Source organism: Phodopus roborovskii, unplaced genomic scaffold (genome assembly GCF_943737965.1).
Source record: "Phodopus roborovskii unplaced genomic scaffold, PHOROB, whole genome shotgun sequence".
In the NCBI taxonomy this organism is placed as follows: domain Eukaryota; kingdom Metazoa; phylum Chordata; class Mammalia; order Rodentia; family Cricetidae; genus Phodopus; species Phodopus roborovskii.
In genome coordinates, this window is record NW_026126625.1 from 4,854,711 (window position 1) to 4,875,782 (window position 21,072).

The following is a 21,072-nucleotide window of genomic DNA, read 5'->3' on the forward strand; positions in this document are numbered from 1 at the left end:
TGAGGGAGTTCCCTTATGTGCAAAGGGCTAGGGTCTACTCAAGGCATAAAGCAGAGATCAAGTGGACAGAAGGGCAGTCAGCTACAGATCAGTGGAAAGGGCCTTACAGGGCAGAAATGAGCAGACTGAGGATTCCCCACCAGGGAATGGATCCTTGGGGGGTGTGAGTGCTTGAAAAGGACCAGAGTCAGGCCATGTAACCAATTCCCTAACTTGGGATCCATAGCATCTAGGATGACCCCGATCAGATGATCAGATTCCCAGAAGCCCTTGCTGCTGCCTTACAACCTAGATGCTGAGTAAAAGAAACAAGGGAATAGAGAAGGAACCTGATGGGGAAGGGAGTGGGGGTCAAGCCAAGCCTTACTGCTTCAGCCTGCCCCTTACCACTTTCCTCTCCTGCCCACAGCAATTTGAGAAGTGGCGTCCCAATCAGCCTGACAACTTCTTTGCTACTGGAGAGGACTGCGTAGTAATGATCTGGCATGAGAAGGGCGAATGGAATGATGTCCCCTGCAATTACCAGCTGCCCTTCACATGCAAAAAGGGCACTGGTAAGAAGGGATTGGGAGGGTGCCGGGAGAGGAATAAGCCCTTCCCTGCAAGGGAGCCCCTTGCTATGTGACCTGGAGGGAGTACTCTTGTCTCCTGACTACTAGGGGCTATGAAAGCAATGTCAAGAAGCTCGTGGGTGCTGATGTGAGGGCCTCTCCTGACACCAGCATCCCAGAGCCAACGGCAAGAACAAGCTGACTCCTGGGAACCTTTCACCGGGACAAATTGTGGATGAAAGTCAAGGGCTAGAGGACAGGATCCTCACCTCCATGCACACCACACTCCCTCAGATGTCAGCAATAGAAAGTCACCCATAATGACCCCTGGGTGAACCACTCTTTTTTGGGGCCCTCCAAAATTGCTAGTCACGGAATCAGAGCTGCCAGGCCTGGATTCTTCAACTTTAAGGCCATGGGTCTCACAGTGCTCAAAGGACCCAGCCTCTTGCTCCTACTCATGGCCTGTGTCCCTAGGCCTCCTTTGGGCCCCACTTTCCTGGCTTTGTACATTTTACTAAAAAAAGCCACAGGGGTCCCACCGGACTGTCCTCTTTCTTTCCCACCTTAACCCCTCCGTTTTTTATCATCACGTCATTGCTCAAGGGCACCTTTATTCCTTTATATTCCCTTCCTGTCTCCCAGTGCCACAGAAGAATCCAAATGTTAGAACTGGATGTCTCAGGACTCTTAGCCCTGCACCCCCCCCCCCACTCACCCACCCACACACACTGCTTTCCAGGATCAGCACAGGAAACACAACCTGATCTTTTTCTCATCATGCCTTGGGCTCTGGGCTAACCTTGTCTCTGCCTACATGGGCTATCACAGAAGACCTCATGAGACCCCTCCCTAAAAGGCATTTGTCCCTCAGTGGCCTGTGGAGACCCCCCAGTGGTGGAGCATGCCAGGACCCTCGGGCAGAAGAAGGACCGATACGAGATCAGCTCCCTGGTGCGGTACCAGTGTACTGAGGGCTTTGTCCAGCGCCATGTGCCCACCATCCGGTGCCAGCCCAATGGGCACTGGGAAGAACCTCGAATCACCTGTACAGAGCGTAAGCATTGTCCCCCTGGTCCCTCACCTGCACAGAGTCAGATTCCACTAACGGGGCCTTTTCCCTTTCCCCAGAGCATAGTGGTAGCTGGTGCTATCCTGGAGACTTCATGCCATGCTAGGGGTTAAGGAGACAGGGAAGGCACTGGGGGTCTGCTCTGTAAAACGTGTGTGTGTGTGTGTGTGTGTGTGTGTGTGTGTGTGTGTGTGTGTGCAGGGAAGGCCCCTGTTCCCTGAAAGGAGGTAAGAAAACAGTGACTGTCTCCTGAGCCTAAAGAAGTTCAGTGAAATTTCCATCCCAGGGGAACAGAATGGGAGCAGCCCCAGGCTGCATCCCTAAGCTCGCAGTCCACTGGCAGGGCACCTGCCAACACAGGAAGGCTAGAAGAGTCTAAGCTTGGCCCTGCTTCTCCCGCTCACTGTTTATTTTCCACCTCCCCCACCAACATCTGCAGCCACCATGTACCAGCGCAGGCTACAGAAGCGGAGCCTGAGACACACACGGAGGAGCCGCCCCAGCATGGCCCACTGAGAGAAGCTTCCACCATGTGCCCCAGGAGGCTGAGCCCAGAGGCCAGCCAGGCTGACTGTGCATCCCAGCCAGATGGTGTCTTCTTCTTGTCGCTTTTTGCCATATAAGGAATCCATTAAAGAAGGAAAAATAAAATGCCCCACATTGTGTGTGCCCACACTCCCCACATCACCCAAACTACATCTAATTGGTTCCTTCCACCTTCTCCCTCCCCCCCCTAAAAAAATGCCAAAGCAAATTTACTGTGACCCGTGGACTGAGTTTAGAGACATTTCTTCGATCTCCCACCGTGCCTTTCCAGGGACCTGTGCAGGGACAGGGTAAAAGGAAGGGGTTAAATTAAATAAAGAAGATTATTTTTTTGTTTGTTTCCTGACTTTACCCAAGAGCAGTGCAATGGTTAGTTATTTCATCTCCAGGGAAAGCTATGGAGGCAGGAGGAGGAGCTGGAAGGAGACAGGGCAGGGGGGTCAGGGTGTCCTCAGAGCATGAAGGACTCAGAAGAGACTAACTATGGCTTAATGTGTTGGACAAAAGGAACAGAGGTCTGTGCCATCTATGAGGGAAGGAGCCTGGGACAGGGGACAGGCTGGCCAAGAGGAAATGAGGTTGCCTTCCCTCCAGGGCCCCTCATCTAGTGACCTCTCACCTGAGCCAACCCTAGCAGGTGTCATTCTTTGGCCGGACTGGGTAGGGGCACTTCCTTCCCAGGGCTGCTCCGCTGTCCCCTTCCCTCTCCCCACCCCGGGACGGTGCAGGCACCAGTGTTCCGTGCACCTATTTATATTTTTTGAAAACTAAAGATTATGATAATTATAATAATAAAGACATTGGAAGAGATCTATTTCCTTTCTTTTCCTTTTTTTAGAAGTTTACGTTATTTCTTATTTAAGCCGTGATCTGGAACCTCAACGGAGTCATGCTTTGATTCCTAATGACCCCAAAGTGTTGTGTCCTGTGTGTCCAGTCACATCTGTTTACCTCACTCTGACTGGAGTGACACCATGTTTGATGGACGCCTGGATGAAATACAGGTCTGGTTCCCCGAAGCATCATTGTTGGGGTAAGGAACAAAGACACTCCATGGACCCTTCAGAAGGCACTGGTGACCCTGCCTCACTAAAGGCGACTTCTGCTCTAATCCTGAGTCCCTCAAAAATGGATCAGCATGGGGTGAAGATGGCCAATATTAGAAGCCATACCCACAGCAGCTGGGCTAGCGCCTGAGGCAGGCTATGCTGTAAGATAGACAAGGTCAAAACCAAACCAGCACACGAGGCTGCCCAGGGGAAGATGGGACAGAAGGATACACATACCCTGGGCTGGGATCTAACCCTGAAACTGAAGGAGACAATGGGTCAGACACAGAGGTCAGCTGGAAGGGAAGGAAGGGAATCATAACACCATTTATTGGCCAAAGAGGGTCACACACACCCAGAGGGTCACCTCTAACAGGGACACGGAAAGGATAATCCGACTCTGGAACCAGGAGAAGAGGGAACATTCTCCCTTCCCTAACCCTCTCCACGAGTCTAAGGACCCTGTGCAGAAAATAAGAGTCAGCACTCAGCCTTATGCCTCCTCGAAGTGGTGGAAAGGGGGCTGGGTGCGGCCACTGCTCCTGCTGGGCACCAGTTTCCCCAGGTTAGGGATGTCAGCTGTACTTAAAAGGCAGGGCCTTTTAAGACCCAAGGAACCTCAAATGCCCTAGAGAGGGGTGCCACGAGGATTGAGAGTTGGGTCTGCAGAAAATAAAATCATACTAATATCTTTAAAAATGTTTATGTTTGCCCGGCAGTGGCGGCACACATCTTTAATCCCAGCATTTGGGAGGCAGAAGCAGGCAGATCCCAGTGAGTTCAAGGACAGCCTGATCTACAAATTGAGTTCCAGGACAGCTATGACTGTTACACAGAGAAACCCTATCAGGAAAAAACAAAAAAACAAAAAACAAAAACAAAATGTCTAAGTTGGGACATATAAAAACAATACAAATCGGCATTGGTGGCACATGCCTTTAATCCCAGCACACAGGAGGTAGAGGCAAGTAGATCTCTGTGAGTTCCAGGCCAGCCTGGCAGTGGTGGCACACACCTTTAATCTAGCACTTGGGAAGCAGAGACAGGTGAATCTCTGTGAGTTTGAAATCAGCCTGGTCTACAAGAGCTAGTTCCAGGACAGGCTCCAAAGCTACACAGAGAGCTCCTGCCTTGAATAACCAAAGAAATAAAATAAAATAAAATGAGAATATGAGCAATGCCAAACCCACAAGAGACAAGGCAGACCCTTGTGTCAGGAAGTCAGGGGCCAGGATGAATGCACAGCTGGCCATCCTGCTAGTGCTGGTGGTAACAGTAGACGCCATAGCGGGTATGTGGGTCTGGAAAACCAAATGTCCGTACTCCAGGCTCAGGGGGCCCGCAGTTGGGACGGGGGTGAACTATGGGGTAGCGGGCACTTCCGTCTGCCAGCCAGCCAGCATCACAGCGATCCAGGCCGTGGAACTTCCAAGCAGCAAAGAGCTGGCCCACTGTGGAGATCTGTGCACCATCTTCCTGGCAGGCCTCTCTGGCCTCCAGCAGCGTCAGCTTCTGGGGGTGCTCCAGGTAGTACACCCACCCTGTGGGAAAGTGGGGCATGTGAGTGCTGTAAAGCAGAGGAGGCAGCAGGGTCTGTCACAGGGAGGGACTGCCCTGTGGAGGCACCTTTCCAGGCCTCATCCCACCACCACACCACCACAGGACCAGGGTTGCTCTAGTCATTTCTGCACTCCCCAGCTGCATTCTGAGTGGGCACCCACTAGATTGGACTAGTCTCTCACCTGCCATTTACTGAGCATCTACTGTGTGAGCACCTACTACGTGCCAGCAGACACGTTTTTTAAATAGCTGAGGATGACCTTAAACTTGGACTTCACACATACACACACACACACACATACACACACACACACACACACACACACACACACACACACACACACACACACCGCCTCCATCTCCCAAATGCTGAGGTTGCACTACAATGCCCAGTTCAGGAGATACTGGGGGTAGAACCCATGTCTTGTACACACCAGGCAAGAACTTCACCAACCAAACTACATTGCGGCCCTGCAAGTATTTTTGTTTTGGTACTGAACACTTTTCTGTTTTCACTTATTTTTCAATGAATGAGAAAGGCATGGTTTGTCTGTGCTGACCCATAGCCCAGTACTCAGAAGATGTCTGATGAATGAATAACCAATGGCAGCCATGACGCATCAAGAGCAAAGCAGTGAGAACTGTTAATGCTTCAGACCTCAACTTGCAGATGACCATCAGGCAGGCAGGTCTGTGCCGGACCATTCCACTCACCCTTGAGGGCAGCCGCGAAGCAGAACACATCATAACAGTGCAGGTGGTGGTGGCGCTGGCCATAGCTGCGAACACCAGGCGCCAGGCCAAGGCCTCCACAGGATTGCCGAGGCAGTGCTATAGGGTATTGCACAGAGGCATCCTGCAGCCAGCCTGCGTTGCACCAGTCCAGGCCCTCCTCCCAGGCACGGAAGAGCTGCTCAAAGGAGGCCACCACAGCATCCTGCTCCCAGCAGGCCTTTTGGGCCTCATGGAAGTTGAGCTGGTAGCGCCCTTCGCGGGGTTGGTAGGGAAAAACCACGCCTAGAAAGGAAGGAAGGGCTCAGAGGGGTCAGAAGGAGGAAGCCAAGCTCCCCACCTCCACTGGGATGCATTCTACATCCAAAATGCACAGACACTGTTGCACCCATCCTCAGATAACTCAAAACCTCCAACCGCCTGTACAAGGTCTAAGTCCCAAGGTGAGTCTTCCCTTGCTACTTACCTTCCTCCTAGAACTGAGCAGAGTTCCCAGAAAATACATACTGGCTTGTGAGGTAATTAATCCAACAAGTGATGTCTCCAATTATAGAATAGGATAGAAGATGAGGTCACCCTCCCCCTGCCCAGCCCTATGGGAATCTGTATATAAAACAGCACTATCTACTCATCCTCTAATATATTTTAAATTAACTGTAGACTGCTTAAGATCCTGACACATGTCCACACATCACTTCATTCCCATGGTTCTGCACAGTACTTGGCCTGCAGTGAGCTCAAGGTTTGGTTTTTGAAACTTTCTGCATTTGAGACACAGGTGCATACTTTTGACTTATGAGTTGGTCTATTTCTCTGTTTGTTTGTTTGAGGGCATGTGCATGAAAATCAAGGGACAGCTTAGGGCAATCAGTTATCTCCCTCCACCATGTGGGTCCTGGGAACTGAACTCAAATTGCCAGCCCTGTGTCACAAGTGTTGTTAACCATTGAACCATCTCACCAGCCCATTCAAATAGATTTAACTTTGTAGTGGAGGGACCACAGATAGGAAAGGCCAACCATATGTGTCATCAGTGCATTAGTGTGCAAATTCCTTGGGGGGGGGCCTCTGTGTTCAGTGGTCAACTTGACACAAACTAAAGTCTGAGAGGAGGGAACCTCAATTAAGAAAATACCTCTGTAAGATCAAGTTGTAGGCAACCCTGTAGGGCATTTTCTTAATTAGTGATTGATAAGGGAGAGCCCAACCCATTGTGAGTGTTGCCATCCCTGGGCTGGTAGTCCTGAGTTCTCTAAAGTGAGCAAGCCATGGAGAGCAAGCCAGTAAGCATCTCCCCTCCATGGCCTCAGTATCAGTTCCTACCCCCAGGATCCTGCCCTGTTTTTGAGTTTCTGTCCTGACTTCCTTCAGTGATGAACAGTGCTGTGGAAGTATAAGCCAAATAAACCCTTTCCTCAGGACTTGATTTCTGGTCATGATGCTTTATTGTAACAATAGAAACCCTAAGAAAAGGACAGAGTTTTGTGTAACCCAAGCTGACCACAAACTTACAATCCTCCTGCTTCAACCATCCAAGCACTGAGATTACTACAGTCATGAGCCACCAAGCCTGGTTTCTTAGGCAGAAATTTCTTAGTAAAACAAAAGAAGCTGGGTGTGGTGGCTGATGCCTGTAATCCCAGCCCTTGGAGACTGAGACTGAGAAGTATCGTAGTGTAAGGTCATCCTGGCATACAGAGAAAGGCACACCTAAAAACTGCAGGAAAAAGGGTGGTGAAGGGTCCCTAGGTAAAAGGGTCCTGAGGCCAGGGGCACCCTGGGACAAGAGGCTCCTTCTTGGTGGCCTTCCTGACAAAGCCACATGTTCCCCACAAAAGTTACTATTCTAGCAGGGTGTGGTGGTTCACACTTGTAACCCCAGCACTCAGGAGGCTGAGACAAGAGGAGTACCATGAGCTCAAGAGCAGTGTGGCCCTCAGAGTGAGATCCTGTCTCAAAAACAAAAGCACTAATAAATCCACATATTGTTCATGCCTGGAATTTTACTTTATAGAAAGTTGAAGGTTCATTTTTGTTGTTGTGAGCTGGGTTTGAAACTAGGATTTCGTTCACACTAGATTCTCCACTGATGTATATCCCCAGCCAGTGTAAAGATTTTAAGCATCATTCGGTCCATATCCAGTCAGATGAATCAAGCCTTAAGGAACAAGGGAGACTAGAGGGCTCAGGAGGAGGCCCTCCTTGGCTTGTACTGCTTAGAAGCAGAACCTTGAAGAAACTTCACCCTGTACAGTCAGGCTGGTACAGTCAGGCTGAGGGAGCAGCAAAGCTCATGGGCCTCAACTGGATGGGGGGGGGGGTGTGTGCCTGGTCCTGCCCTAAGTTTCCATTCCTTGCAACCCTAGGAATGAGGAAAGTGTTGAGGAGTCCCTGTCTCTCTAAACTGGCCCTGATGACATTTCTTTCTGATAACCCAGACTTCAGAATGAGCCCTTCTGAGTCACCAGTTAGGACCCGCAGAAGCAGAGATGCTACAGACTCAGGGCAATCTTTTCCAGGAGGCAAGTTCACCCTCTGCACTAAAAGCAGGTAACAAAGGAACTGCCTTTACTTGCCTAATCATTGTCTTGTCTGTACTTGAGAGACCCAGGGCTCCAGGGATGAGCCCTGTGCAGGGGCCAAGGTTGGAGTGGGCTAAGACGAGGTTCGAGGAGGGAGATGAAGGCATGCTGCCCCACCCAAGACACAAAGGAGTCAGAACAACGTAGAGATCTCAACCTGGATCAGTGACAAAATATTTACCTCGCATGGCCAAGACCCTGGGTTCTTATTCCCCCACCCCACCCCCTACACACACACATACACACACTCACTCACACAATATCATGCTTAAAATAAATATGAAAATCTAACAGCAACAGGCTTGCATTCTGAATCGGCATTATAACTAGCCTGAATTAAATGGTTTTCTTTACACAGGATGGAGTTCAGCAGTGCAGCCCAGGCTCCACAGTCCCTTCTGTCACCCATTGGCCCTGCCTTGTTCATCTGTCTTGCTGACTAACCTCAGTTCTGAGTCCAATGAGCTGTGGAGCCAGCTCCCATTCCCTCTTTCTGGACAGGGCTGAATGAGAAAGAATAGGGGGCAGTGGCTTCTGGAATTTGCTCCCTGGGTTCAAACACCACCTCTGCCACCTATCAGCTACATGACCTTGCGTAAATTATTTGCCCTCTCTTCATTTCCTCATCTGGAGAACAAGAGTCGTGATGCTATAATAACTTCCTTTTAGGGTTGCTTTGAGACTTAGATGTGCTTACCTGTGCAAAATATAAAGGTCTATTCCTTCTCTGGGTCCTCTCCCCCTCCCTTGGGTCCCAGTGGCATCTGTCAGGGCCTCACCCCGAAGCTCCAGCTCTACCAGGCCACTCTCGTCCTCCAGCCCGTCAATGACCTCACAGCGGTAGCGCCCAGAGTCCTCCAGCCGCAGGTCCCTAAGCTCCAGCGAGACTTCTTGCAGTTGGCCCTGCTGCAGTTGCACTCGCCCTTGGTAGTCCCCGAAGGAGCGGTGCCTCTGCCCCATGGCCACTAGCACATCCTGCTCCGGGGATCCATTCTCTGATAGCTTCCACCACTTAACACGCACATGTCTCGGGATTGCCAGGGCTGGCTCATAGCGGTAGTGACAGGGCAGGGTCACATTGGCTCCTGGGTGACTGAACAAGGACTCCTCAGTCGTCTCCACCACCAACTTCACTCCATTGAATAGGCCTGGGGGCAAGGTGGGGCACAGATGCGCCAATGGTCTTACAAGGATCGCCCATACCCTCCTCCCAAGCCCCTCCAGACTCATGTGTTGCAGGATGCAAAAAAAGCCACCTGCCTCCCCTCCAAATGCCTGCTGCTCCACACCTCCACATATCCACTACCCAGCCATGTACTTCCACTGATCTGTGTGTGTGACGGCAAACACCTATAGGACGGCTGAGGCAAAAGGGTTAACATTAGTATGAGACCTGCATGGACTACATGCAGTGAAACTCTGTCTCAAAAAAAAAAAAAAAAAAAAAAAAAAAACCAAGTACCATCAGTTCCTTGAATTTGTACTGGCCTTGCCATCTGCTTGCTGCTGGGATAAAAAAGGCAGAAATACCTGACCCACTGTCCTGAGGCTTGGTACCAGGAGCCCTTGTTGAGTCCACCTTCTCCAGGGACATTCATTGCCAGTCACTACATGCACAAGGCCAGCCTTGCCTGCCTAGAGCAAGACAGGCCATAGGAAGCAGAGTGCATCCTCCTTAGCTGGTGTCATCCTACACCAACCACCTGTGAGGTGGCCCTCTACCTAATAGCATGTCATCTGCAAGTCCTAAGATGGGACAGTTAGCAGACAAAGGGGACCTGAGAAAGAACAGGACCCCTCGCTCTCCTGCTTTGGATCTCTGACTCTGCCTAGCAGGAAGCAGCTCCACATCTCTGCAGGGGAACTATGCCTGCCCTCTCTGAGAAGCATCACCAAGAGATCAAAGAACTGAGACCAAGAGCCTCAGGCCTCTAATAACCACCCATGGGTCAGAGAGCAGCATGGGAGAGGAGGAGGAAAGGATGTGAGAGCCAGCAGAAGGGGAGGAGTTTTGTCTTCTGGACAGGACAAGGCTATTGCTCTCAGGAACTCACAGACACTGTGTCTACCTGTGGTCACCTGCACAAGATCAAGCCAGTCAGAATTCTGGCATAGATGCGGGAGATGATCTCCAGGCCCCACCCCCTACCAAGCAGATGTTGGCAGTTGTTGCTGGGGAAAGAGAGTCATTTTCCATTGAGGACATGGCCCTGAGAGAAATCCAGAGGACGGCCTCACACAGGATTACATTAACTGGACTTAATGGGGTATTTAAAAAAGTAGTCAGTATATACCTTTAATTTTAGCACTGGGGAGGTAGAGGCAGGCCAGTCTCTATGGGTTCAAAGCCAGCCTGGTTTGCGTATCATGTTTCACGCTGCTGTGGAGATATATTGAGACCATTATCCAAAAAAAAAAAAAAAAAAAAAAAAAAAGACATGAATTTGGGGGGGAGGGGCGACAAAAACGTTGGAGAAGTAAAGTGGAAAATAGATGTGATCATATTTCATTGTATATCTATATGAAATTCTCAAAAATAAAGGAAAATAGGGGGACCAATTTCTAAAAACAGCTATTAAGCCATGCCTCAACTCCAGCCTCCTTGTCTTCTTGTGACCCTTGTATACATGAGGGTCCCTAGGATCGATGCCTTTATCTCTACAAGCACTCCCTTCCCGAGCTGCAGGTGCTCAGGGTTCTCTTCAAGGACAGAATTCTCCTTGCAGACTAAACAAGGAGGTTGGCTGCTAGATCAGCACATCCCTTCCATAATATCTGGGCTCAGCTGTACTAGGTGGCTTCATGACTCCCAGATCCCATATTACAGCAACTGCTGGGATGCTCTCATAATAACCACACTAATACACTTGAGCTCATCTTATCCGTCTGCTTAATCAATGAACTCTGACCTGTCCTAAAATTCTCTTTGCTGCATAGTATGGCAATAACTGAGAAGACAGCCACTCCTACCCCAGCCCTCCCCAGCCCTCCCCAGCCCTCCCCAGCCCTCCCCAGCCCTCCCCAGCCCTCCCCAGCCCTCCCCAGCCCTCCCCAGCCCTCCCCAGCCCTCCCCCACTCCTATCCCACCCATACCTCTCCCCGCTCTTACCCCACACCTTCCCTCCCACTTCCACCTCTCCTCCTCCAAGACTCTGGGGGAGACTGGGGACAGACAGTCCCAAAGAGAAGTAGGCTGTAGGACCAGAAGAAACAGAGCTCACACCAAAGCACTGGGCCACAGGGCTGTTATTGGGTGTGCTGTTAAGCAGCCATGTTTGGGGTGGTTTGCTCTACAACAAACCATAACTGACAAGTAAGCGTGGTGGTTCCTGCCTGCAATCACAGATCTGGGAGGTGGAGACAGGAGAGTCAGGACCTCAAAGCTATCTTCAGCTACACAGAGACTTCAAGGCTAGCATAGGAAGCTAGGCGTGTAGCTCAGTTAGGACAGCACTTGCTTACCACACACAAGCCCTGGGTTTCGTCACCAAAGCACATCAAAACCAGTGTAAAGGTGCACCTTTAATCCCAGCACTTGGGAGAGTCAGAAGGATCAGAAGTTCATGGCTGTCCCCAGCTATATATCAAGTTTGATGGCAGCACAAGCTATGTGAGTGTCATACACACACACACACACACAAAGCAAACAAAACAAAATAATAATAATAATTTTAAATGCTAGCTGCCATGACAGCCAAAAAGAACTTCGTCAAGGGACAAGACAGATACAACAGATACAGTGAGTGCCCTGCCTCACTGCCTGAGCCCCCTTCCTTCCACAATGGCCTCCACAGAACACCCTCCTTTTCACAGTCTGGGCCAACTGTCGACCAGGGCTGCTCCAAAAGACCAAGGCAGGAAACTGTCAGAGCTCAAGATTCAAATGGCAGAATTCCCTGAGCAACAGAACTAGGTTGATAAGGTGGAAGTCACTGCAGTGACACAGTGACTATTATCTCAAAAGTCCCCTGCCCAACTGGGGTTGGAATATAAAAAAAAAAAAAAAAAAAAAAAAAAAAAAACCAACAATAAAAGTCCCCAGCCGGAGGCCACCCAGGCTAAACAGGTACAACTGATACATCTCTGTGACTCCAGTGTCCCTTCTGCAGGAGAGACCCGGGGTGGTGACACTTGGGATGGATCTCAAAGATCTAGCTGTTCTCGGAATGAGGGCCACCCCAAGAGAACTTGGTCCCCTGTCTATGGTGCCAGCAAACTCAGAGTATCTAAACCTTCTCATCCCATCTTAGAAGCAAGGCTGATCCACCCTTGGAGTCCCAGACAGGGAAGATCCTGCTGTCTCCACCCCTGCCTGAGACTTACATATCACATCAAGAGCTGGGAGACAGGCCTAGAAGCCACCCACCTTCCCCATAGCCACCACCCAGGGTCTTGCTATGCAGGCCACTGGAATAGTAGAAGCCATTGTAGAATGGAAGTCCCCAGACGCAGGAAAGTGGCAGCAGCAAGACAAGGAACAGCAGGCTCATCCTGGCCAGGATGGTGGCAGTGCCAAGGTCTCTTGAATGAGGCTGGACCCAAGGGCAACTACAGAGAGAAAGAAAACAAGCCAATTACAGAAGCCCCACAACAGCAATCTGGGACTCCCCCGTTTGTGCCCTCCCGCACACGTGCTCAACTGTACATCATAGAACAGCGCCACTTGCCAGGTGCTGTCCTCAAAGCGCAGTGGTCAGCAAGAACAAGCTAGAAGAGGTGTCCACTTCATAGGGGAGAACTATATCCATGGGCAATAAGCACGAGAGAACACCCAGGCAGTTAGAATCTCCAAGGTTATGAACAGCACCTTTTAAGGAAAACAGAGGAGACCAGAATAGAACATTCCAGGGAGGATTTCATGTTTAGCAACAATAAGTCTGTACCACAAAAACTTGTTTCAATACAGAAGTGTCTGTGTGGGAGGCCCATGACAATGTGACATTTATTTTTAAGAGTTCAGCAGGGTCAAAAAGCATTTGAGGAGTAAGATCCTCATTGGGTAAAGACATTGCCTGTGCAGATATGAGTTCAACCTCTGGAAGCCATAACCTCCAGAAGATGGAAGAGAACCAACTCTACAATATTGTCTAACCTTAACGTGTGCTCTGTGATGTGTGCATATAAATATTTTTTAAGAAGTGAGGTTTTTTGGGGGGGTGTTGTTTTATGAGACTGGTGTGCTCCCTCCTGTGCTAATGAGGCTCCTTAGGTTGTTATTTTGAAGAGTAGTTAGTGAGCTTGCCACAGAGAAAGATCTTAAACTCTTAATACCCTGCTTCTACCTCTAAAAGTCTTAGCAAAGTATGACACTTTAATATATTTTAAAAACAAAACAAACTACAGCCGGTAGGCCAGCTGCCTTCCTTCCGAGGGCCTACCTACATGGTTCCCCAAATGCTGTTTGTGCACATCTATAATCCCAGCACCAGGGAGATGGAAGCAGGGGGATCAGGGGTTCAAGGCCATCCTGGATCACATATGCAGTTTGAGGCCAACCTGGGCTACATAAGACCCTGTCTAAAGATGGGAGCATCCAAAGGAATATTGAAGCTGAGCAACTTTCAGGGTGGAAAGGACAGAATGATCCTAGTAGGGCACAGGCATCACAAGGTACAGAGGCCAGGGACAAGCATGAGGAATGCTCTCTGTTTGTTCCCATGCATCACCAGGTCCAGTGGCAGCACATATCCATCCCTGTGGGTCACTTGTCCTGCCCACTTCCAGCTCCATTTATTTAGTCAGTGGAAAGCACTGGCAAGAAGTGGGAGAAAGAAGACAGTATTTCTTCCCCGCTCCCTCCCTGATCACATCCTCTTAAAGGGATAAAATGTTCTCTGTTTTATGCCTATCATTGCTCTCTAGAAGTGATCCCTTGATTGAAATCTCCCTGTTGCAATCATCTGGAGTGAACTCTGCTTCCTGTCCAGTCCCTTACTGATGTGGGAGAAGGAGTGAATAGTCAGCAGGGACTCCCAGTGCCTTGGGAGGAGGTGAGCCTGATGCCTACTCTCTGTTCTGATAACTGCAGATGCAAGCTTGAAGTAGATGAGTTCACATCTCAGGAACACCCTTCTGGAGGCAAGTAGGAGACAGGCAGGCAGAAGGCAGGCTTCTGTGTAGCAAGAGCAGAGTGCCCACAGGCCCTTTGCAAACAGAACTGTATGATTATTGTGGAGGAATGTGGAAGGATGCTCAGGGTGTCATTTGTGACAAAGCAAAACACACAATTGCCACATTGATTGCAAACATGTGGCCTTATGAGAATGTCTGTGTACAAGATGAGAGGAGGCAGGGGCTCCGAAGGAAGGGAGGAGCTCAGGAGAGACAGAGGAAGGGAGGAAGGAAGGAAAGGAGGGAGGGGAGGAGGGAGGGAGGGAGGAAAGGAGAGGAAAAAGGGGGGAGAATGCAAAGCAAATATTGGCCTGTGAGGGTGACCAGACTCTAAGGGAATGTTGTTGTTTACAGAGTAATTAGTTCTTGCTGGAAAGGAGGAGTGGGTGCAGAGAGAGCTGAGGTTTGAATTCTCTCTTCTTCCATGTACTTGCAGAAAATCTGAGGTCTAAACTTAGTTACTGTGCTATACACCAGAGTCGGGACAGAGGACAGGACTTTGTTGACTCAACAAAGCCTCCTAATCAGGAACCGGAAGATCCCACTCTCCCCTAGGACCCACTGTTCTTTACTATGTGACTCTGAGCAATGTCTGCAGTGGTGAGGTGGAGATCATAACCCTCACCAAGTGTACTTCTCCATAGCAGGCCCCAGTTTGCTCCTACACTGCCAGGATTCTAGATATGGGCAAAACATTATATGAGCAGAAGCAGCCTGTGCAGTGTCTAGACCTTTAGTGAGGCCTAGTGGAGAGGCCATATCTTGATGTCCTTTCTCCAACCCCAACCTGCCCGTTCCACAGCAGCTAAACGCAGAGGTGAGACTCACAGCCACCCTGCAGCCTGAGCATTCTCTACCTACAACAGCTCAGGAGCAAGTACCCTTGAATTTAAGCCGCCACACATTGAGTATTTGTGAACGCAGCTCAGCCTCACTGTGTTAAAGGCCCTCACTCACTTCACGCTGTGTTCGAGTGTGACACAAACTCATAAGCTGTGTGTATAAATACTTGGTCCCCATTAGGTGATGCCATTATCGAGATTGTGGAATGCAGCCCAGGCACAAAATCAAATCACAAAACTTACTGAAAACATGAGATCTGGGAATTTGCTGTACCTTATGTGCACAGGTGGCCATGGAGACCACAGGTGTGCTAGATCTCCTATAGCAGGAGTTACAGGCGGTTGTGAACCACTCAATATGAGTGCTAGGAACTGAACTCAGGACCTCTAGAAGGACAAAAAGTGCTCTTGATGTCTGAGCCCTCTCTCCAGCCCTATGCCTTTTTATTTTTCATATTTATTTTTTCTATTATTTGATTGTGTGCTTCTCAAACAAGAACTATGTAAATGACCAAGTCATGTTGCAATGTCAAAAGGTGAGACACACTTGCGCTGGTCTTAGACGGAGGAAGTGGGATTGTGGAGAGTGACCCACCCTAGCCCCCCCCCCCCACATTTGTCTACTTACCAAGATACCAGGAACAAACAAGCACAATTACCTCCTACAAGGTGATGACCAGTTACATCATATTTCCACTGCTCCCGTCACTCCCGTCATGCCATCCTCACTATGGTAGACTGTATCCCCACAAACCATGAGCCAGTCCCTTCCTCCTTAAAGCTATTTCTTGTCGGGTATTTGGTCACTGCCTCAAGGAAGAATATATACAAGTTCCTAGACTAACAGCAAAAGCAGCCAACTTTCATGAGCGCTTACCATCTCACTGAGTCCTCACTACAACTTATGAGGTTATCAGTGTCTTTATTTGTTTATTTAATGTATTTTTGAGACAGAGTCACGTATATCCCAGGCAGGTCTTGATATCACTATGTATCCTGACCCTCTTGCCTCCACCTTCCAAGAACTGGGGGTTACAGGAGTGCTGGGGAATCAATATAGGGCCTCGTATGCTAAGCAAATGCTCTACCAAGCTATGTCCCCAGCCCAATATGTGTGAACCCACAGCGACTCAATTTCCATCTTGACTTAAGGTCAGAGAGTTCAAACTTATTCTTGCCAAAGGTGTCACTACTTGATGCCTTGATCTTCAAGACCAAAAAACACAGGAGTTTTGACTTAGCACATGGTTACTAGATGTCTTGAGAATTAAGAAGGTTATTGTGCATATTTGTTCCTTGTATCATGGTAAGGAAGTCTTTGCCCTCCCCTTTTGCTTGGGGTATAAAAGGGCTATGAGAAATAAACTCGGAGGGCCCTCCCAACTCTATCTGCTGTCTTTCGTCTCTTTCTTTTCTCAATCCTCATTCCCCCTTTCAGTCACATTTGACAGGTCTGCTGGTACTGACACCAGTATTCCTGCTTTACAAAGGAGAAAGCCAATGAAAAGACTGCCCAAGGCCATCCAACTTGGAAGTGTAGGTCAGAATTTAACTGGAGTCACCATGCTAAATGCAGTGAGAAGACTGTGGGGGAACACATGAGTACTGTAGAGCTCTCCCTAACAGTCATTTCCTTTCCCTTCCGTTAGACTTCAACTTGGAAACCAAGAAGGAAACAGGCTGAAGCGTCAGAGGCTTGTGGATATAGATAGAACTTGGTGGCCCTTGGCCACCCCAGCCACTGACCACCCTGGCCCCTTAGCAGTTCACATGGTAGATCAGTTGCCTGATATGCCAGATGCCCTAGATTATTATCCCCTCTTCTATATTGCGTTTTTAAATTCAGTATTGTCTTGGCATTTCTTCATCATATTCCTGGTTTTATTAGACAGCTTCAGGGGCTAAATTCCTTTGAGCCAGTCACATGGGTCTGCTATCCTCACCTTCAGCCAGTATCCTTAAGTTGTGATGATGAAAGTTGATTTGGGCATTCAGAGTAGCAAGGATTCTGAAACAACCCCATCTGTTTGCTTCCTGAGCTCTAGACAGTGACCCCCAAGTGTCTGGGTGATGAGGCACACCTGTGGATATACTGAATGAAGTCAGGTGCCTTCATCAGAATTCACACAACAAACTGCTCAACAGTCAGAAATCTCCATACAGTCAAGAATTGGGGAAAACTGCTGCCAAGTCAACTCAACTCTCCATTATACTCACTTTGTCCCCTTCAATCCTTCAATAATGGAAATACCTGGAATTCCCTCCAACACCACAGAGTATGAGTTCCCAAGGCTGGCTCTCCCAGCCTCAGAGACGCTGGCAACACTCACAACCTCCAGCCTTGGTCCCAGACTAGCTCCCTGGATTTTAAATGAACTTCTACATCTAGCACCTCCTACAGCCCTCCCAAGAGGCCCCGCATCATAATTTTAAAAAATAATTTTATTCTCTCCATTTAATCTGCAAGTGAGCCAAGACCCAGAGACATACATACCCAAAGACCACACAGCCACGAAATGACAGAGGTAGGATTCTTTTTAGCTGCTGTGAATTATAAGCTGTCCTTCAACTGTCTGTGCATCTCCCTAGCCACAGTTACACACACCAGTGTCAGGATCATCATCCCCATTGAACAGGCAAGAAAACTGAGGCTCAGCAGTGCCAAGATGCATGCCTAAAGTTACTCTTAGGAAGATGAAAGAGCTGAGATCTGACCTCATTTCCTTAACAAAAATTCTCCCATGCAGCTGCCACAAGCTAGGTGGAGTTCCAGGCAATAGGGATGCTAAACAGAGTGCTCCTGCACTTCACAGTCTAAGAAAACTAATGGCAGGCACAGATGTGCCTGCAAATGATAGGGGAAGATGGAGCAGGGGGACAGGTGCTTCTTTACTTTCAAAATAAGGCCTCCCTCATGTAGCCCAGGCTGCCCTTGAACTCTTCACATTATTGAGGGCAACCTTGAACTTCTGACCCTCCTACCTCTACCTCTCGAATGCTGGGATTATGGATCTGTGCCACCATGACCAGTTTATGGGGCACTTGGAACCCAGGGCTTTGTTGAATGCTGGGCAAGCATTCTACCAACTGAGCCAAAGTCTGTGAGCCCTGGGTATTCTTGACCATAAGTCAGGAAGACAGTTGAGAAGACCGGAGCCTTGAGAATCCTGGGAGAAGACCGCTGCAGGGAGAGCTAATGGCAGGAAGAGTTCAGAAACCACAACCCCAGAGAACTTAGGTAACAAAGAGGACCCTGAGAGAGACATATATGGATATGCCTAGGAAGGAGAAAAAGACAAGATCTCCTGAGTAAATTGGGAAATGTGGGGGGGGGGGAGTGGAATGAGAGAGGGAATGAGGAGGAGAGTGGGGAAAAATGTACAGCTCAATAAAAATAAAATAACAATTAAAAAAATAAAAAGAGTTCAGAGTCCAAAGGGCCTGGGGTCCCAGGGACATTAGGAAGCGATGTCCATATGGAGGGCAGAGGCTCTGTCACACTTTCCCTTAACTTTTTAAGAAGGAAGACATGAAGAATTATCAGAAGAGGTATGGCACACATCTGATTTACTGTCTCCAAAGGGTGGCTCTGGGAGATTAGATGATGTGCATCATCAAAACCCTTCCACACAAACACAAAAACAGCCCCTCCCCAGCCCTTCTGACCTCAGCTGCCCTGAGCACCCAACTCCATTTAAGCCTGACTTTATTAGCACTATGCAGGTGGCAGGTGTGATGCTAGCCCTGCAGTTGTGCATCCTTCTACCAGGAAGGTGCCAGGACAAATAAGTTAGCAAGAGAAGATGTGCCCTGTGCCCAATAACCACTCGGCAGGGGAAAAATCATAAAACCCTAAGATTTAAGTTAGACTTCATGGCTTTGAACCCTGGCTCTGCCACCAGCTGGGTGACTCTGAGCAAGTCATCTGGACTCTTGGAACAAAAGCCCTCCACCTTCTGAGCACACTGAAACTTAATGGCTGAAGACATGGGCAGCCCCCAAATGCTAAGGTTAACCACAGAGCAGAAGCCTGGGTGGGAGTCCAAAGCAATGTCTAAGCCCCTCTATCACTAATGCACCTCGGTTGTATGCCACCCTATCTCAGGCAGTTATTGAGCCATTGATAAGTATTAGCTCCCTAAACACCAGCAGAGGGCAGGATTGCCCCCCAGATACATCAGGCTAGTTCAGGAAGGTATTTGACATCAATGCCCCAATAACAATCAGGTTTTTAATCAAGCCTTTGAAATTCTGCCATCACCCGTCAGGTTCTGGCTGAGGCAATAGAGGGGCGTTTTCCTCTGGCATTCCAGGCCTCCTGGTGCAAGTCTCTGGAGGGAGGCAGAGTGCCTCGGGTAGTCACCCCTCTCTCACAAGACAGAAGCATTCCCTGGGTCAGCACTAGGGGGGTTCTTTACCAAACAGGATCACTGGCAGCCGGTGACCACCCAATGAGCTGGGAGTAGGGCTGGGTCCAAGTGCCTGCGCCTCTCCTTCCTGGCCTCCTCCATAGGAGAGGCCAGCTTGCACCCAGGGTTTGCCTCCGTGCACTCCTGTCCCTAGGGCAGGCACTCCAGGTGCTCGCCAGGACAAACCTAAGTTTGTCCCCATATGTTCAGAGTGGACTAAAGGCACACATCCTCAGCCCATCCCCACGCAGGTTGTTCCCAATTCCCACTCCCTCCTCCCACAAGAGTCTCTCCGGTGGCTCCCGCTGCATCCCACAGATGCCTGAAACTGAGCTGGTACCGACCCACTGTGACAGTGGGAGCAAGGCAGAAAGCGACAAACTTCATTATCCCCAGTGCTCACTGTGGTTTTACCTCCTGGTGGCTCCCAAAAGGGTCGCGCGCGAGTCAGCCCGTAGGACTGATCACATGACAAACTCCTCAGTTCCCAGTCCCCTCTGCCCGCTGTTCCCCGTCTCCTACCCCCCCCACACACACACACACCCTTCCCGGCAACCGCGGGGTCCCCTCGGTGGGAAGGGAGAAACTTGCATGCACAGAGCCCCAGACTGCAGCCACCACAGCCACGTGTACCGTTCCCAGCAGGCTCTTCAGCGACTCAAACGCTTGGGGCCCCTGAAGACACGCTGAGGCCACAGGCTGTCCAGGTCTGAAGTAGCAGAAAAATCTGGGATCTTGAATGGCCCCAAAGGAAGCAGTTTCCAACAAACCTTGCACTCCCGGCGGACCAACCCCTTAAAGGTACACAGTCCCTTTCCCTCCTGGCCCCCAGGGAGCAGCAACTGTCAGAGCTGGAGTCCAGACCCCAAACCTGGAGCTGCAGGCTGACCGGCTGACCGAGTTGTGAGTATAAAAGCACATGTTGGGGAAAGAGTTCAAAGGGAGGAGGCACAGAAATGTTTGTAGAGGTGGGAGGTCCCATTAAAAAGCCTGGGCTTCTAAAAAAAAAAAAAAAAAATCTTAAGCACTCTGGGGTTGGGCTGTGACTGCACCACACGGTTCAAAAGGAGTTTAAGTAATGCTTGTCTGCTTCCTGTAGAATACTGAGTGGTGTCAACCTGCTGTCAGAGCTAGTGACACACCTAGACCTGTCCCTAGGAGGCCCTGGGGTGGGGGTGAGCAAAGATAGGATGTGGCACTCCTCTTGCAGGGCTGCTAACAAATGTCCCATAGGCATCCATTTCTCGGGATGCTTCTGTTTGGACAGCATGTTTTCTTTCCTGTCTGCATGGCCTAGCTGTTTCCTCAGCAGGGAAACCTAAGAAGGTCCTTCAGCCAGGGCTAAGAGCAAGGCCACAGGGTCAGGAGGCCAGGCTTTTCTAACACACCTCTAGATAGCCTCGTGTGTGTGTGTGTGTGTGTGTGTGTGTGTGTGTGTGTGTGTGTGTGTGTGTGCCAAATATAAACCAAACCAAATCACAGCTTCTGTTTAGTGCCTCTAAAGTGAATACCTGGCCTATATGCCAAAGGGAGCTGTGAAGGTTGCCCTGCAGGTTAGGTAGATGAAGCTATCCCTGGATGGAGAGACTGATACAAACAAGACACGACTACCAGTGAG

At 49.6% G+C, this 21,072-nt stretch overlaps 3 protein-coding genes across 3 annotated transcripts in view; 2 read left to right on the plus strand and 1 right to left on the minus strand.

Moving 5' to 3' along the window:
- Positions 1 to 2,189, plus strand: part of Acan (aggrecan) — a 63,355-nt gene extending 61,166 nt beyond the window's left edge. Inside the window, exons 17-19 of the mRNA XM_051206599.1 lie at positions 410 to 554; positions 1,426 to 1,608; positions 2,063 to 2,189. Coding sequence (XP_051062556.1) covers positions 410 to 554; positions 1,426 to 1,608; positions 2,063 to 2,139 — 405 coding nt within the window. The 3' untranslated portion in view covers positions 2,140 to 2,189. The remainder of the gene's footprint in view (positions 1 to 409; positions 555 to 1,425; positions 1,609 to 2,062) is intronic.
- The window catches only part of Aen (apoptosis enhancing nuclease), a 467,932-nt gene that overhangs the window by 215,381 nt on the left and 231,479 nt on the right, over positions 1 to 21,072 (plus strand). The window lies entirely within an intron of this gene.
- Positions 4,268 to 20,466, minus strand: Hapln3 (hyaluronan and proteoglycan link protein 3). The gene is made up of 5 exons (XM_051206593.1): positions 20,088 to 20,466; positions 12,459 to 12,640; positions 8,872 to 9,240; positions 5,493 to 5,795; positions 4,268 to 4,759 (listed from the first exon to the last, which is right to left on the minus strand). Exons 2-5 carry the CDS (start codon positions 12,580 to 12,582, stop codon positions 4,476 to 4,478), a joined length of 1,080 nt encoding a protein of 359 aa, XP_051062550.1. The 5' UTR covers positions 12,583 to 12,640; positions 20,088 to 20,466; the 3' UTR covers positions 4,268 to 4,475.

What these genes read in the sequence shown, in the direction of transcription:
- Hapln3 (XM_051206593.1), bottom strand. Translation starts at nt 12,582, where the DNA reads ATGAGCCTGCTGTTCCTTGTCTTGCTGCTGCCACTTTCCTGCGTCTGG. An exon ending in GGGTGGTGGCTATGGGGAAG is followed by an intron (nt 9,241 to 12,458) that starts GTGGGTGGCTTC and finishes CCTTGCCCCCAG; the next exon opens with GCCTATTCAATGGAGTGAAG. An exon ending in CTTCGCGGCTGCCCTCAAGG is followed by an intron (nt 4,760 to 5,492) that starts GTGAGTGGAATG and finishes ACTTTCCCACAG; the next exon opens with GGTGGGTGTACTACCTGGAG.